We start from the raw sequence: 16,269 nt of genomic DNA on the forward strand, positions 1-16,269 counted from the left end.
ATCCACAGCTCTTAATAACACTTCACAGCTGTCTCCCTAAATACCAGAATGTGTCCATCCTTGTGGCACAAACTGGCAAATTTAATTAAGCTGGAGCAGCAACAAGATGCTGACTCAGATATGCCAGTGTAAGAACATCAAGAAATTCTAGCAGTTAAATTGGCTATATTCAGCACCCAATGAAATGGCAGCACATCAAGATCATTTCCCTATGCACTGCTGTCACAGTCTTCATTGGGGTGCAAACCAAAATAATCTGACAGAGCTTTTCTGGCCATATTTACAGCATTATACTCTATTTGAGCTGACAGCTTAAATTTTTCCCCTTCATTTTATCAGCAACCCACTTCCACTGCTTCTGCACCAAGAGAAAATCCACTTTTGTAAATATCTATGAGAAACTCCCCAAAATTAGCAAATTTCCTCCAGCTTTTACTTCCACACTTGCTTCAACAGGTGTAATTTCTCTTCCTCTTGACTCTGGTGACACAACCCAGCTCCATCCATTTCTGATTTTTACCAGGGGCAACCTCTCTGGCTTCTTCTGGCTGTAAAGCCACCCAAACCACACAGCTGGCCTCAATTCCCACTCCTGAGTGTCCACCCCAGAAACTCCTCTAAGGAAGGATCCCACAGCAGTACCAGTAACAAGCTGTGAGGCTGTGCTTGCATCTCACCAATTCCAGGAAGTTGCTCCAATAGGGATGAACCAGAACAGGTTCCCCAGCTAAAGATGTGGGGTGAAGCCATGGCATGTAACAGGCAGCCCCCTCAAATTGTCAGTTCATAAAAACACAGCAATTCCCCTCCTGAACAAACTATTTCCCCACTTCCATGGTTTCCCACCCACATTCCTCCCAGTGAAGGTTCATGCACCAGGCACATTCACCTCCCTTATCAGCTCAGTAAGTTCTGAAACCAAGAGTCTAAATACAGTCCTCTCCAAATGCTGAGATGCAGCAGCAGGAGCCACACTTCTCACTATGTGAAATCAATGTTATGCTGCTTCCTCTACCTAAGAAAATATGAAAATGACACTGAAAGTGCAAAAACAACACTACTCGTACCACCTGTGTTCACACAGCTTCATTTCCCAGAGCAAAGCTCTCAACCTGAACTCCTCCTGCTTTCTGAATGTTCACAATGCACAAAGCACAGGCCAGCAGCAGTACCAACCCCCTGTGTGCCAAACAACATCCCCAAAACAGCATGGGCGTGTATCCATGGCATGGTAACAAAGAGCACAAAACGATTAAATAATATACCTGTGTGATAAATGCCAGAGTTCAGAGAGGCTCAGGGATAAGGAATGTTTCTCGTAAAGTTCATGGGAGAAAAATACTTCTTGGCCATTTTTTGGTGGAATATCCCTAATAAAAGAAAATTTAAAAATAAATATATAGCAAAACAACCAAAAATTAAAGGCCACCTCTGCTCCTGAGAAACAAAACCAAGAATTATTTTATATGAAAAAAAGAGAGGCCACCTACACAAAGGTTCCAGATTTCCTTTTTATGGAAGTTACATTTATACTAATGCCTTATATTTTTGATAGTAAAATATATATTCTGCACAGTACAAAATAACTTCATTAATACAATCAATTCTAGATATGGTGAAATTCTGATGAGAGTTTCACACTTTCACAGGTTCATGAATCAAAAACAAACTCTGGGTTGAAATCGCTGGAACTTTTGAGAAGAATACACTAGTTTTAGCTTTTCAGAAAAGATTTGTTCTTGTCTTCTACGCTGGTATGATATTCTATATTGCCTTTTTATGTTTTCGAATGAAGTCGTTCAAAACAACGGTGTTTATACAATCCCAACCTCCCTAACTACTGTGTAAGGTACGAGCAAAGACTTTATTTACGTTTTACCTCACAAACTAAAATTCCAACAAATCTCGCCTCTCTAGGGTTAAAGAGCCGAATTACGTATTTGCAGAGCTTTTCGTTTTAGAAACACCACCAAGGTCCCCGCCCCGAATCCGCCGGGGATTTACGGGGCCTCGCCGCCCCTGAGGGGGAGCCCGGCCGGGCTCAGCCCGCTCCCACCGCGGGAGCGACGGGAAATGGCGCTGCCCCCTCGGGGCGGCGTCCGGCGGGGCGGGAACAGAGCCCGCCCCGCTCCCCCCGGGCCGCAGTGCGTTCCGCTGCCGGCGGGGCAGCGCGGAGCTGTGCCCGTCGCCCAAGCCTCAGGCGCGCCCGGCCAGGCCGCTCAAGGAGAGGGAGACACGCTCACCATGTCAGCGGCGGCCCCGCGGCCGCCATCTTGGCTAAGCCTTCAGGGCGGCAACCTCGCGCCTCAGGACACTGGCCAATCAGCGCTCGGCGCATGCGTCAGGTGGTCTGAGTTAGCCAATAGGGAAACGGGCTCGAGCAGCCCCTCAGAGTGTGGCCGCCATTTTGTGGCGGGCGGGGCGAATGGTGGCGCGCAGCCGAATTGTGTTGGGAGATTTGCTCCGTGATCGCAGGCGGAGCCTAGGCATGAGGTGGATGTCTCGGGCGGCGCATCCCGCCCCTCCCCGGCTCTTTCAGAGGTGGGGCCCTGGCTAGAGGGTGGGTGTCCCGGGTGGCTCCTCCCGCTCCCGGTGTGCCGAGGTGGGAGGGCGGCAGCTTGTCACTGCGCCGTTGGAGGCGCGTGAGGGCTGAAGTGCCTGTGGAGGAGGCTGCGTTCAGCAGCTTCCCTCCTCTCATGCGTTCAGTTTTCCTGGCTCACTTCTTGTGAGCAGATCCGCGAAATCTTTTTTAACTGGTGGGCCGGCTTCCCAGTGTGGTAAAATGTGGAATTCGGGTATTCTCACAACCCGTAGGTCTGGGTGATGGAAACTGATTTGCCTGTGGTGGTGATGGGGAAATGATGAGGGCAGAGTGTGTGCCTGGTGTCCTGTGATTAAAATGGGGCACTATTACATAAATAGAGGAAAACCCAGAGATGATTCAGAATTATTTCCAAACCCACCAAACAAGGGAGTCTTCAGCTTGCTTGCAGATCAGTTTTAAGGATAGTGATTTTAATTCTGCCCTCTTGATTTGTTTATCTTAGAGAAGCAGAAAGATTTTCTGTCCCACTGGATAGACCCACCCAGAGCCGAGCCGTGGAATTGCCTCCTTGTAAGGAGTGATCTTAGTTCCCAACCCAGGTATGGTAACAGTTCTGTAGCTGAATTATGAGAACGCTTATCTTGGTGAATGTGGCAGCTTAAATCCTACTTCAGGCTGCATCTCTCTAAAACCTACAGTATCTGATTGTTTTGTTGTTTTAGCTTTGTACTTCCATGACACAAACACGAACATCAGGAAACACTGTGAGGGTGATGAAACAGTAGCACAGGTTGCCCAGGGAAGTTTTGGAGTCACCTTGGAAATACTCGAAAGCTAAGCATGGTCATGGGCAGCCAGCTCAAGGAGAGCCTGCCTGGGGCCTCTGCAGTCCCTGTCACCCTCAGCAGTTCTGCGGCCCTGTGAAATAACAGAGGTCAAACCCACCACCTCCTAATGCACTTGAGCTTTCCTCGTGGGAGGCACAGGAGGGAATTCTCAGTTTGTCTCACTTCAGAAAAACTCCTGTGTTTTAGATAGAACTATACAGTTCTTTAAAAAGCTGTTCCCTAACCTCTGTGTTGGTGGTTAGGAACTGTCCTGTGACTGGGAAGACTGGGCAGGATCGTGGCCTGAGGATAAGAAAATGAAGTCTGTGTTTTCAGTGTCCTGACTGCTGTAGACATGGAGCTGCTGTAGAACACATGGCACTGCTTAGTGCTACCGTTCTGGGAGTTATCACTTACACTCCTTTTTTTGTAGACTTATCTGTAGGTGAAGGCTGCTTCCAGATACAGTGCTTCAAAGATGAATGCTAGAATCTATTTCTGGATCATGGTCAGACATATAAATACTGAGCTGTAAAAGCCCTGTCAAGACTGAGGCATTTCTGAGTAGGTGCAGAAGGAGAATTTCACATGCCTGAAGTCTTAAGACCAAGCATGCTGCTGACACATTCAGGTATTCCCAAAGTTAGCACAGCAGAGGGGAGTGGCAACTTTGACTTTTGACGCCTAAATTGTATTAAAACTTCAATTTTGATACCCAAATCCTCATTTGTCTGACCTAAAATCTGACCTAACGCAGTATTTCTGCTGGGAGTGCTCACTGGGAGGGTTTTGTGCCAAATATCTTGTATTTTGCACTTGATGTAGCGACCTGTGATTTCAAACAAGAGACCTTCACACAGAGGGGAGCTACATTAACCCACATTCATTCTGAAAAGGTTTGGAGCTCTCGTTGGCCAAAAGGGGAGCTGAAAAGGTGTTTGGGGGCCATCTTGTTCCCTGCTGCTGACAAAGCATGCTGTGCATGCTAAACCACCTCTAACCTCTGTGTGGTCTAATTCTGTATCAGTGCATTCCTTAAGGCATAAACCTAATAAACTGTAATTCAGGAAACCAAGGAAAATACCACTGACAAAAAAATCAAGACAGGTTTTTCCATTAGAAGCTGAAGTTTTATTACAGGATAAGAGTACATAAAGCACATCTAAAATCGATGTGTTCAATGCACTTAATAAAGGTAATGTAATATTAAAGGTACGGTTTCTAAGTACAATATAACAACATTCATATTAGAATGAAAATTGGAGTATTTAAAAGACAACATTAAATCTCTTATTTTTACAGTCATATTTACAAAATGAATCAAAATACTTTTTCCGGGACCGAGTAAAATAACAAACTTGAATATAAGCAGGCTATCGTAAGAGTGAGTTGGAAAGGTCTATGGAAGGGACAGGTGAAGTGACTGGGCAAAGATCATTAGCAAAGGTTTAGTACAATACCACATCCTCTTGATGGCTTACATTTGATTGTGGCTAGAAAAGGAATTTGTACATACTGTACACATAACAGACAGCACATATTTACATGTACAGTATCATTGCATTAAACTTGTGTGTATTTACAGAAATTTGAGCATATCACTCAACGAGGTTTTTAAGTCTGTGTGCTTCATCTTCAATCTGATGTATATTTGTAATCAGCATTTATTCTGTTGTTGGTATGTTGAACATTTAGTAAAGAGGGAGGATAAATGTTAACCAAATGGTTTTGCATAAATATATCAAACGATTAAAACAACGGGGAGAATGTGTTCCTGGCATTACCTATAGGTTGGTACGTACAAATTTAAGAGTGAGTCCTTCTCTCTTTGAAAATATCAAAAGGTGACTTAAATCAAGAAGGGAAAACAAAATTGTCATGGCTTATATTTAAATAAGATTGTAGCTTCAAGAGGTTTTTATAATTGTCCTGATAGTGTTTGCAGTTAAACATTCCACTTATGAAAATATACCCATGGTGCAGTAAAGTTTGTTTTTGTTTTTAGGTCAACAGTATGTTTGCTGTTTAAAAAAAATTATTTATATATATATATTCCTTGGATTGAGGGTATAAAAGCAGTGCATGGAAGCCAAGAACCATGGCTTTAAAATTCACTACCTTCTATTATCAAAAAGTGCAGTAAACAGAAACATTGTTATTAATAAATTGCTCAAAAATCTTTGCTAAAGATCTTATAAATTCAGTAATATTACAGAAAAATTCTAATAAATATTTAAAAGGTTAATTACCTCCTTAGTTAGATATTTGATATCCATCAGTTTTTAAGAATGAACATGAAAACAATATCTAGAATGAAAGGAGCAGGGGACAGGAATATTTTGAAGGGTACATGACTACGTAAATTAAGGTATACATGGAAAAATAAAAACAAAACCCCCATACCTGACAAAACGTTGCAAATTCCACTTGTTAATTAACTTTAGTTGCTACTGGCTGTCCTTGGATATGTATGCATGGTGTGTAAAGCATATCCAGGGACTGCACTCAGCCATCCCTCAGGGCAGGTTTACAGAACATTCCTATTTACAGTAAGGAGTTAAGTGTGTAGGCGTGGCCCAGTAACATCCGCAGGCTGAGCGTACAGATCCTATTGACAGTGAGCAGGGAGGAAGGCACCCAGCAGAATGACATCTGTACATTTCCAATGCAACAACAGGATAGAACTCTCCAACAAGCCAAATAACTACCTCCCTTTCACACAGACAGCATATTGGAATTATTTTATACTGGCAGATTAGATGTTTTTCTTATTTTGAATACAATACAGGCAGACTCTTTTAGTAACCAAAAGGATAACAAGCTGGACAGAACAATTTTAATAACATTAATAATTAATAATGTTAATAATGTAGAAAAAAATTCTACATTTGATATCAAGTATCTGTACCGGTGAAGTAATTTTCTCCTTATTAAATATACTATAGAATAATTTATATAATGACACTATGCATTTAAAGAGAAAACCATGTCCCAAATCTTGTACTCTGATACAGGTACTTGTTGGGCATATGTTGGTGTATATATATATATATACACAAATATATATATTTATATATAGTTATACTCAGTGAAATTAACAAGACCCAAAGGTGGTATTGTCTAGGAATAAAAGGGGTTTGTTTGTTTTGTTCACAAAAGTAACTTATCTAGCACCACACATCAGAAAAACACAAAAATAGCACACTCTAGTTCTAAACAGCTATGTCTAAAATAGATTATATAGTAAAACAGATATTATACAGCATAATGTGGTATTTGATAAACAGATAAATATTTGCACTGTGTAGGCTGTTTATAGTATAATTTTATCTATACAGAATGAAAGCAAAAAGTTAACTGTATAGAGGTGAGCAGAACAACATTAAATATTATGACTCCAAAGCAGAGACAAAGTTAGAGTTGAAAGAATAGAGCAAGATAAAATGTTTACAGGCCATTACAAGTCCTTAAATTAGTAGTAAAATAAGGAATCAGTTGCTCAAGTTTAAGAAAGCAGTAAACAAGAGATTTGCATTTACATGCAGATGTCTAAAACTTGTATTTCTTTTAAATCTATGCACAAAAAGTCATTTGTTTTATTGCTTGACATTCAGTTATGGCTAGAATATTTTTAACCTTTTTTTTGTACTTTGGAAACAAGAATATTGTTAAAGGTGCCATAAAAATGGACAACATTGAAAACAGTTTGCAAATAAACCACCTAACACTGCAGTTCTTTATACATTTTAAAAAGCCTTGTCTGGGGTTTGTCATATGTTAAATATATTTAATCTGGGAAAATACATTGTAGCTTGAAGCCTCCCATTGGCCCAAACATCCAATACAAAAACACATCTCCAGAAAAGGAGCAGGCAGACAATACAGTTACATATAAAGAAGCAGCCAGTTAATGTCCTAATACTTCAAATAGTGACCACTGTTCTGTAACTTGCTTCTAAATCAATGTAGAAATGAGGAACATTTTGGATTTAAAAAGGTCTACAGTACGTATGCCTTCTTGTGAAATAAAATTCACTGTATTGCTTATGAATTCTCTGCATTAGATATAGATAGCGTTACAGATTGCAAGCTCCTGTAAGGTCTGTGCATCTACACTGAGACTCTGAGGGGTAATTCAGGGTAGTGTTTCTCAAACCGAAAGCCACAAGTGCTCGTTCGAATGGTGCCCAAGTGCCCGGCTCTCGGGCAGAGCCCTCCGGGCACAGCCAGCCGGGTTCCGCTGAGGCGCAGCCTGCCCAGCACAGAGCGCTGCGCACGGAGCTCGGCCCGGGCCCGAGGAGCTGCAGGAGCCGCTGGGGGCTGCGCTTGGCAGTGCCCACCGTCCCCAAGTACCCGCAGCAGCTCGGGCCCTTCCCTTGGGAAACGCTGCCAACATTCCAGCTGATCCACACTCCCTGCCCCAGGAAACTCAGTCAATTCCAACACAGAGAGCCTGTGCACAGATACAGCTCACAGAGATTGTGCTTTCAGAAACCTTGAGAAACACTAACGTAGGAACAGAGTACACACAGGACATGTGAACACTGAAAACATGCAGGTGTTAACAAAGTGGGATGTCACACGCCAAGCTGAACAACCTGATTGTGAAGTTCAGCTTGAAGAAGTAATAAGATTATGAGGGAAGACATACAAGTGAATATTGTGGCAGAAGAAGTGAGCCTATGAGTATTGATCTGAAGCCTTTATCATGTTTTGTTTCTTATTTGGATAGCCTACTTATTGCTATAAAGTTATTGCTATATTCTACCAGTGATAAAGGCAAAAAAAAAAAGGACAAACAGCAACATTATAGATGGAAAAGGTAGAATACAGCTTCTGTTTAGATGTTAAAATTCTATTTAGTACCTGAATAAAGTTCCAGAGAAAGACTGTATATTATGTTACGTATTTTTCTCCTCAAGTCCAGTGACTTAGCATTATGTAGCAAGCCATTATCACAGTACTAGAATTAAAGCACATACTGCAAGGTTTTTTAAATAAATACTCATTTACATTTTAAAACTTTTCTTTTTGTTGTTGTATTTGGTATTTGTATGCATTTGCCCTCATTTCCACCAAATGATTAACTGACAGAAATACTTAAACAAAAAGAAAGAGGCTAATATTCAAATATATTAATGGATGTAACTTTAAAACTGATATATATTAGTATTAATAATTAAAAAATAGTTCTAATAGTTATGTTTCTCCAGCTAGGGAAAATAAAGATGTTCTGTGCAATCTGAATCAGCTAGCACAGGTAGAATTCCATACTCAAGAGAAAATTGCCTATTATTTTTGGATATTGTTTCTGTTTCTGGCGCTTATATTAATAGGTTTGTCTGTATTGAGGAGTTTAGGAATGTCTAGGGAAAAAAATCCATGTCATTTGCACAGCTCACACTGTGTAAGTTGTTTTGTTCATCAAGTACAGACTGGGGATTGTCTATGCCAATCCAAAAAAAGACACTGTAATGCTTGGGTCATCGCACTACTCAGTTAAAGCATCTTAGAGCTTGTCCATTCTAAGTGTTCCACTGGTGTGCAGGTACACAAATAATAGGGTCCTGCCAGTCAGCAGCAGGAATTCTCATCTCAGCTGAAGGTGCTGGAACACCAACTGACCACACTTGCTAAGTGCCTGCCTGCCTTGGAAAGCCATTCCCAGCTAGACTCAGCTGTCAGCCGGGGAAACCGTAAGGATGCTCTCCCTATTCATTAAGCAATCTCAAGTAACCAACTAGTAGCTGTATACCCGTGAAAAAACCCTCAAAAATGCCAGAAAACTGGGGCTTTCTCCAAGCAGACACATTGGATGGAGGAGTCAAATTCACTCTCTTTCCAATGTAACCAAGGTGCTGAAGTCTTGCTCATTTTGTTCCTAGTTGTTTACTTGCTTTTCTACTTGCATTTTCAAAAGAATGTGAAGCCATAGAACAAAGCTAATTGGGACAGGCTTCAAGCATCCTAGTTTGGCACTGGAGACTTCTGAACATTGTTGGGTTTTGGTGCCATTGTAAAATCACTGGAATTGCTGTATTTGATGTACTAAATATGAAAATTTCTTCAGCCGCAGTGTTTCTTTCCAGCCAGGTTTTGGCTTTACCATGAAACATCTGCAGCAATGACAGACAACATTTGAAGTGTTGTTCTTGTACTCCTGCAGATCTGTGTTCCTTTCTATGTGACTTCACTGATGAAACTTAACCATGACCTTTTCATTCTTACTGCATTCTCACAAATGGATTCATTTGCTTTGATAACAATTTAAATACTAAAAAGCTGCTTTCTATTGCAGAACACTGAATTTCAGTTGGAAAAGTCGTCCTATCATTATAAAAATGTTTAGAGAGTATTGAAATTAATTTCAATCATATATTTAGTGGGTCAGCATTTATTTTCTAAAATATAATTGTAAAATCTTTGCATTATTTGGGGTATTCTGTTTTGAGCACAATACCAACCAAAAAGCAGCTCTACCGCAAGAGTGAGCAAGAGAATGAGGCACACATAGAGCATTTAGTTAAAAAAAAATCCAGTTCTCTTGTGCCTGGGGGCAGGGGGAAGGGAAGAAATATTAGCATATTTTTGAAAAAGTAATTTGTTCCACCAGCAGTACTGGCCACCCTGTTGAAGAGTTTTAGAAGATCCCTGAGCACATTAGTTTCTGACTTCTAACCCCAGCTCCAAAATGATAGGGCTTCTCTTGTTGATAACGAGATGGATTGTCATTCACAGTTAAGTCAATCATAAGGTGCTTAATCTATTTACCCTTTTTTTCACCAATCAGCACAAAGAACTGTCAGAAAATAACTTTTATTTTTCTTTTTTAAATAATAAAAGGGCACAAAATTTAAACAATCGATGTTTTGTGACAGTGGTTTAGGATTATTATCTGGCTGCCCCTCAACAACAGACAAGTGATTCAATCGACATTCCTTAGCAAAAAAAAAGGAAAAAAAAAAGGAAAAAAAGGAAAGAAAAGAAAAAAGGCAAAAAAAAAAGAAAAATCCTGTACAAATATGTATTTTTCCCTGAGGGATCAAGGTTACACCCGCAAGTGCTCTATGTACATATTGCACTGTAGAGGAATGAAGAACATGTGCAAAAAAAGCAACAATGATTGAAGCTTACTAATCAAACCTTTTAATCATGACTGCTATGTCATCTTGCATTTTGGAATGTCGGAACACAGCTATTCCTTTAATCTAAAATGTAAAAATAAAAAACAAGAAAGAAAAAGAAAAACGCACCTCTACTATGGCACATTCAATGAAATAAAAAGTTTTCCAAAGACAAATAGACAAATTCCATCAAGAAAATAATACAAAGTTCGTTCGTTTGTGGTTTTTTTTGTTTTTTAGAAAAATTACATTACTTTCTTTCATTGTTTCACATTACAAAATCTTTTTTTTTTTTAATGTTTACACAAATCACATTTTATTGCAGGAATATTTCAAGTGCCATCAAACATTTATAGAAGGGTTAAAAAAATAGAAGTCTCTCTAAAGTGGTCCAGACAAGGCTTTGTATAGAATAAATCTTTTTACCACCTTCTATTTTTGACTTAAGTATTTTGAATACATTTTCTTTATTCCATTGACACTTAACAGCCTAGAAGCAGCCGCTCACACGTCCCACACATACACTCATGTGCGCACACAATGGACTCTCTCACACACACAGGTGCACATAGACAGATATCTTGGTATTCATACTAAGATAAGCTAATAAAGAGCAACCAAACTTAAAAACAGCCTCCCTTTTTACCTAATTCCATACGTCAAACAATGCTGGAGGTGATGACATGTATTAGGGTGGTTCATGTGACAGTACAGTCCAGTAGCTCTTCCTAGAAAGCCAGAAAGCATCTCCAGGGACACATGTAACTCCCAAGGAAAGTATCTTTGCAGGCTCTAAGGACTAGGTCATCTAAACTTAAAATATTATGTTTAGTTATCCTAGTGTTTTTATTTGTAGTGAACTGGGCAGATGATGAAAATACTCATGTGAATATCCACTGAGCTCCAGTTGTTAACTGGTGGATCATCTGACAGCAGGCCACAGTCCCAGGGGTTTTGCAGAGGGCGTTTCCCCTGCTGTGCTCTTACATGGCCATCTCCAAGCAGCCACTCTGGTGTTATTCTGAGTCCCCCTGCATAAAAACCCCCTTGGCAACAGGTGTCTGCTCAGTGTCTGCTGTTTTTATCCCTCCTCACGAAGGGCAACCCAAAAATTCCACTCTATTGCCAAGTGGCTGTTAACTGTGACCAGGAACGCAGAGTTACTTGGGGTGTGAATGCTCAGCTTGATTTAACAAGGTCCCAGTACACATGAGCTCCCACAAACAAAAACAACAGTGCTTTCTGGCCTGGAAGATCAGTCTCAGCTAAGGCCCTATTGGAAACCTTTTTATTGTTATGTATTTTATTACTAAATGCTCCAAGACTTATATTGTCAATGATTTGTAAATGTAAATATGCTAAACAGAATCCAAACAAAACCACTGGTGCCTAGATACCTGGCAAAGCACTAATATTCATCATGAAAAGGTAAGAACAGGATGTGACTGAAAACTAATCCCCAATATTTTGCCTGGTAGTCTACATTGTCAGAAGTAGGAGGTGTATCTCACTCTCTAAAAAAGTAAGGTCTTACTTCACTATTCATTAGTTGACACTGAGATTAAGTTTAGTTGATCTTTACAGGACTAGCACCTAAGGCTGGTCACATTCAGAAAACATTTGTTAGTTTAAAGAGGTGCTTCAAAAATAGGAATACACATTAGAATGCAAGTACCATATCATGCCAGTTACTCCAATAAAGTAAACAATGATCCAAGGAAGTGTTTCAGTGGGAGTGCAGTGAGCACGTGCTGGGCTGTGAGCCACTTGCTGAGGAGCAGGCAGGCCGGAGCAGGAAACAGGCAGCTCTATGGGGCTTTTCCAAAAGGCCTCTCCTGCCTGCAGCCCAGCGCTCACAGCACTGCAGGGCTCCCCTCCCACCTGCAGGGCGCTGCTCTGAGGAGCAGCTCCGGTGCTGAGCTCTCGCCCTCCCTGCAAAACCGAGAGATGAGTGAGAGCTGTAACCTTCCCGCATCTGCTAGACTGGAACGTGTTTCATAAGGGTCATAGATGAATGTTTCTATTTGAGCCCAAAGGAAACACGTTCAAATCACAGAATAAACCTGTATTTTGCTAATAGGAACCCGCTGATCTGACTCTCCTTTTTAAAATACTCAGGTTTCGGTGGGCTTCTATTCACTTGTTACTTCTCAACAACTGTAACTTATGTAAGAGATTGTTTACCCTTGGAAGTTAAAGCAGTAGGGCACATTCTGTCTCATTCCTTTTCGTTTTTTGATGTTCCCAGCTTTTTCTTAGGTACTTCATCCAAACTACATTTGTGATGGCTTACAGGGCATCCAGTTATGCATCTGCATCTCATCCAAACCCAAACCTACACCTCTGGCCCAAACACCCACAGTTTGTAATGTTGTTTATGTGAACCTGCTTCCTTCAGAACTTTGCTCAGACACAGAATTCTTCCTGAAGGGAATGGTAATTAATAACACTGCAAGATTCAGCTTATTGGTTGGTTATGTGATACAGGAATCAGAATTACAGAATGCAGGTTTCTGATATTTATGATTTCCAGGCTTCTACTGAGTACAAACTAATGCTTTCTAGCAACAGCATGCCTTTCCTTTCTTAGTTTGTTCCCATCTGATCAACTTTAAAGTGCATCTTTTTAAACAAAGAGAGAACAGACTTCTCTGCTCAGCTCCCTGAAACTGAACTGCTGGATGCTGGAACAGGGGTCAGTGTGTCTCATCTCACTGAAGCCAAAGACAAACCTATGGATTTGGACAGGCTACAGCTTGGCATTGGAAGGCATTGTTTACAATATGGAGTACAAAAGTATGTAATATTACATGTAAAAAGTACTTTTCTGCAAGCATGTCATATACACATACTTTTACTGTAGATACAGACTTGAATAAATACTTTCAAACCTGGATTTATGGTGGGCAGGAATACACTATTTAATAGCCTGATTTTCAAAGATGCTGTGTTACTCATTTGTAAATGATCTGTAATTAATTAGTTCAACTCTGACAGTGGAAACTCAGAACCTGTGAAAATGAGGCTTTTGACTTTGAAACATTCCGGTTTGTAAGACTTGAAAATAAAAGTACCTTTGAATTTAACTTCTGAAAAGATTATTTTAATGTAGAAAATTGTCGTTATTTTCAACTCTTTAAAAAAACCTCTAACCATTTCAGGATATGACCAGCCTCTCTTTAAAAGTAACATGGAAAACAGCAGCATAAATACCTCCCAATGTACCAGTACCTGCCAAACCTTTTTCAGTTAAACTTGAATTTCTGGTGCACATGCAACACAACAATGAACACGCTAGCATTTAATTTAAAGAAAAAGGTGCAAAATGAAAGTGCCTTATCAATTCAACAAGAAAAGCTATACCAGTAACTACATTTTATATTAATTAAAACAATATATAAACAATATCTCTTTTGCTATATATAGTCTTCATGCCCATTTACCCTGTAATATATTATAATGCTATTGTTGCTATTGCTATGGACCCTTTTCATGCCGTTCTGTCTACTGGCAAACAGTGGTAGGTGAAAAAAAATCGTCCTTCATGAAACAATGAGCAAGTTGTGCAAACTGATGCTGAAATCTCTGCAATGCACACCAGTCGCTGATTACTAGGTGGACTCTGTTCTGACCAACAAATTGATTGTTCTGTCAAAAGCCTGGGCAGTGAACTACAGGAGAAAACAACCTTCTGACATTAGTACCCTCAGTCTGTGTAAACAGAGGTCAAGGATTGAGAAGTTGAGACAGAAAAAGGGTCCATATTTGTAGGCATAATGGAAATCATATGCATGAGAAAAACAAGTTCAACTTTGTTTCATTGTTTCCCATCCTTCGCCTGACCCCGACCGCCAAGAGATGTGCAGTGTGTTGGCTCCCTAGGTCTGTGCAGGGCCATATAAAGTGTCTTGGTTTTCTTTCTTTTTTTTTTCCTTTTTTTTCCTTTCTTTTGTTTTAATGTTTGTACTTCAGACATTCTAGAAGTGCTTAGGTGATACGTTTACCCATCAATTTGCATTGCTGGCTCAAACTCTGAAGTGAACAACTCCTTGTAAAGTGGAGGAAAATGAAGTCGCACAATGTCTGGGTATATTGCTTTAAATGCCATAAGCTTTTCTGTATGTCGTCCACACAGTGCTCTTAAAGTAGACACTTTGCATATTAACTGTAAAAAAATGAACACAAGTCATATGGTCATACATGGAACCAGGCCTCCCAAGCTTGCTGTAAGGATTAAAGCTCTCCCAAACCAAATTATTAACTTAACAAGGACATTTCAGATGCACAGTCATGGATATCTGCTAGAAGTATTTAAGTAATGGACTCACAGCTATTTTTGAAATAATCTTTTTTAAGTTCTCAGGAAAATGTGGCATTAGGTTTCCTTGCTGGATTGAAAAACAAGTATTTCAGGGCTGGATCTTCACTCATTAAATTATCCTCTTGGAAGAAGGTAATCCCAACTGCTCTTAAATCCACTGTGAATATTATGGAGGGAACTGGCAATGCAATAGATTAGATTTATTTACCTTAATTGAAATAAGGTAAAAAAAATATGCTTCTAAAATATCATGAGGGTGCTCCCTGAAGTTACTGAGAAAATATTCGTATCAAAGCATGTGGCAGACTCTTTCTTCTGACAAAGGTATCCAGAGCATACACTGAGAGAAAATTACATGAGCTAGGATTTGAAATGAAGAAAATCTGCAGAGCCTGTGCTGGACCATCCTGCTTCTATTGTAAGTAATTCTTTGGTGTGAAACGAAGCATAAGCTCTGGCTGCACAGAGGTGTAAAAGGAACTACCTCTGCAAGGTAAAGTGCCTGTATTTCCCCAGTTCTTCAGATTTACTTCTTGTAACATCACACTAGTTTCTCATTTCTGAGAAATTACATGAAGATACTTCAGTAGGTAGTGCCTCTTTTCCCTAGGCGTCACTTTTGGAAGAACTGAGAAAAAGGCTGTGTGGGGAACTTCTCACGGAAGTTGGAAAAGCAAGTTTAGTTTGTGCGTTGCATGTTATAACAACTTAACTGTCATGCAGCAGAGATTCCACAAATACTAAGGCATGCATGTTGTGGCACTGAAATAGTATTCCGTGTGGCAGGAGTGTTGTGTAGGAGAGCTATCATAAAAACCTTCATCACTTTTCATGAAGTTCCACATAAAAGTACTCCCTTTCAGACCATTATCAACCTTGTTCCCTAGAACATCATCATTTCACCTCTTCTAGGTTTAAGTAACAAGGTGCAACTGAGCAGCTCCATTTTGAACAAAGCATTCCGGGTTTATAAATAAATTAACTGCAAATGAGCTTTACCCCATAATCAGGGCAGTGTTCAGGTGAAGGCACTCTTCCACAGTCCTGTGCCATGGCACAGGATCACCCTTACCTTTGTCAGAATTCCATCTTCTCGGTGGTTCTTCTGTAGGACGTGCTGAAGTGCTAGCTGGATCTTCTGTTGGAGTTTCTCAATTTTTACTTTCTCCTGAAGCCATGAGCGATCTGAATATAAATGGAGTTAAAACCTCTAGTAATGCACACATGGATCACAGTGCACCACAAGTACTAAGTCTGTTACAGATTCCTTTTTCCTATTTGCAACCTTCCTTCCAATTGTCATATACTTTCATATAGAAAATGGGCTTCAAAATTAACAGGTTTTGAAATATATTTATTACATGCACTTAAAGCTACTTTTATAAAGCCCTTATTTAGGATAATGCAATGCATCTGAGTAAGATCTATTATTCATTTGCAAGAAAATTTGTA

General features: G+C 40.1%; 2 protein-coding genes and 1 long non-coding RNA gene across 5 annotated transcripts in view; 1 reads left to right on the forward strand and 2 right to left on the reverse strand.

Moving 5' to 3' along the window:
- ICE2 (interactor of little elongation complex ELL subunit 2) overlaps nt 1-2,485 on the reverse strand; it is a 22,780-nt gene extending 20,295 nt beyond the window's left edge. The window contains exons 1-2 of the mRNA XM_064722605.1: nt 2,244-2,485; nt 1,266-1,370 (exon numbers count right to left, since the gene is read on the reverse strand). Coding sequence (XP_064578675.1) covers nt 1,266-1,370; nt 2,244-2,338 — 200 coding nt within the window. The 5' untranslated portion in view covers nt 2,339-2,485. The remainder of the gene's footprint in view (nt 1-1,265; nt 1,371-2,243) is intronic.
- LOC135452490 (uncharacterized) overlaps nt 2,435-16,269 on the forward strand; it is a 25,852-nt gene continuing 12,017 nt past the window's right edge. The window contains exons 1-2 of the long non-coding RNA XR_010441631.1: nt 2,435-2,541; nt 3,048-3,144. This is a non-coding gene — a long non-coding RNA (uncharacterized LOC135452490). The remainder of the gene's footprint in view (nt 2,542-3,047; nt 3,145-16,269) is intronic.
- The window catches only part of RORA (RAR related orphan receptor A), a 357,103-nt gene continuing 345,320 nt past the window's right edge, over nt 4,487-16,269 (reverse strand). For all 3 annotated transcript variants that reach the window (XM_064722610.1, XM_064722611.1, XM_064722612.1), the window contains 2 exons: nt 15,890-16,002; nt 4,487-14,661 (listed from right to left, as the gene is read on the reverse strand). In XM_064722610.1, coding sequence (XP_064578680.1) covers nt 14,497-14,661; nt 15,890-16,002 — 278 coding nt within the window. In that variant the 3' untranslated portion in view covers nt 4,487-14,496. The remainder of the gene's footprint in view (nt 14,662-15,889; nt 16,003-16,269) is intronic.

The sequence above is a fragment of the Zonotrichia leucophrys genome, chromosome 10 (assembly GCF_028769735.1).
Source record: "Zonotrichia leucophrys gambelii isolate GWCS_2022_RI chromosome 10, RI_Zleu_2.0, whole genome shotgun sequence".
Taxonomy (NCBI): Eukaryota; Metazoa; Chordata; class Aves; order Passeriformes; family Passerellidae; genus Zonotrichia; species Zonotrichia leucophrys.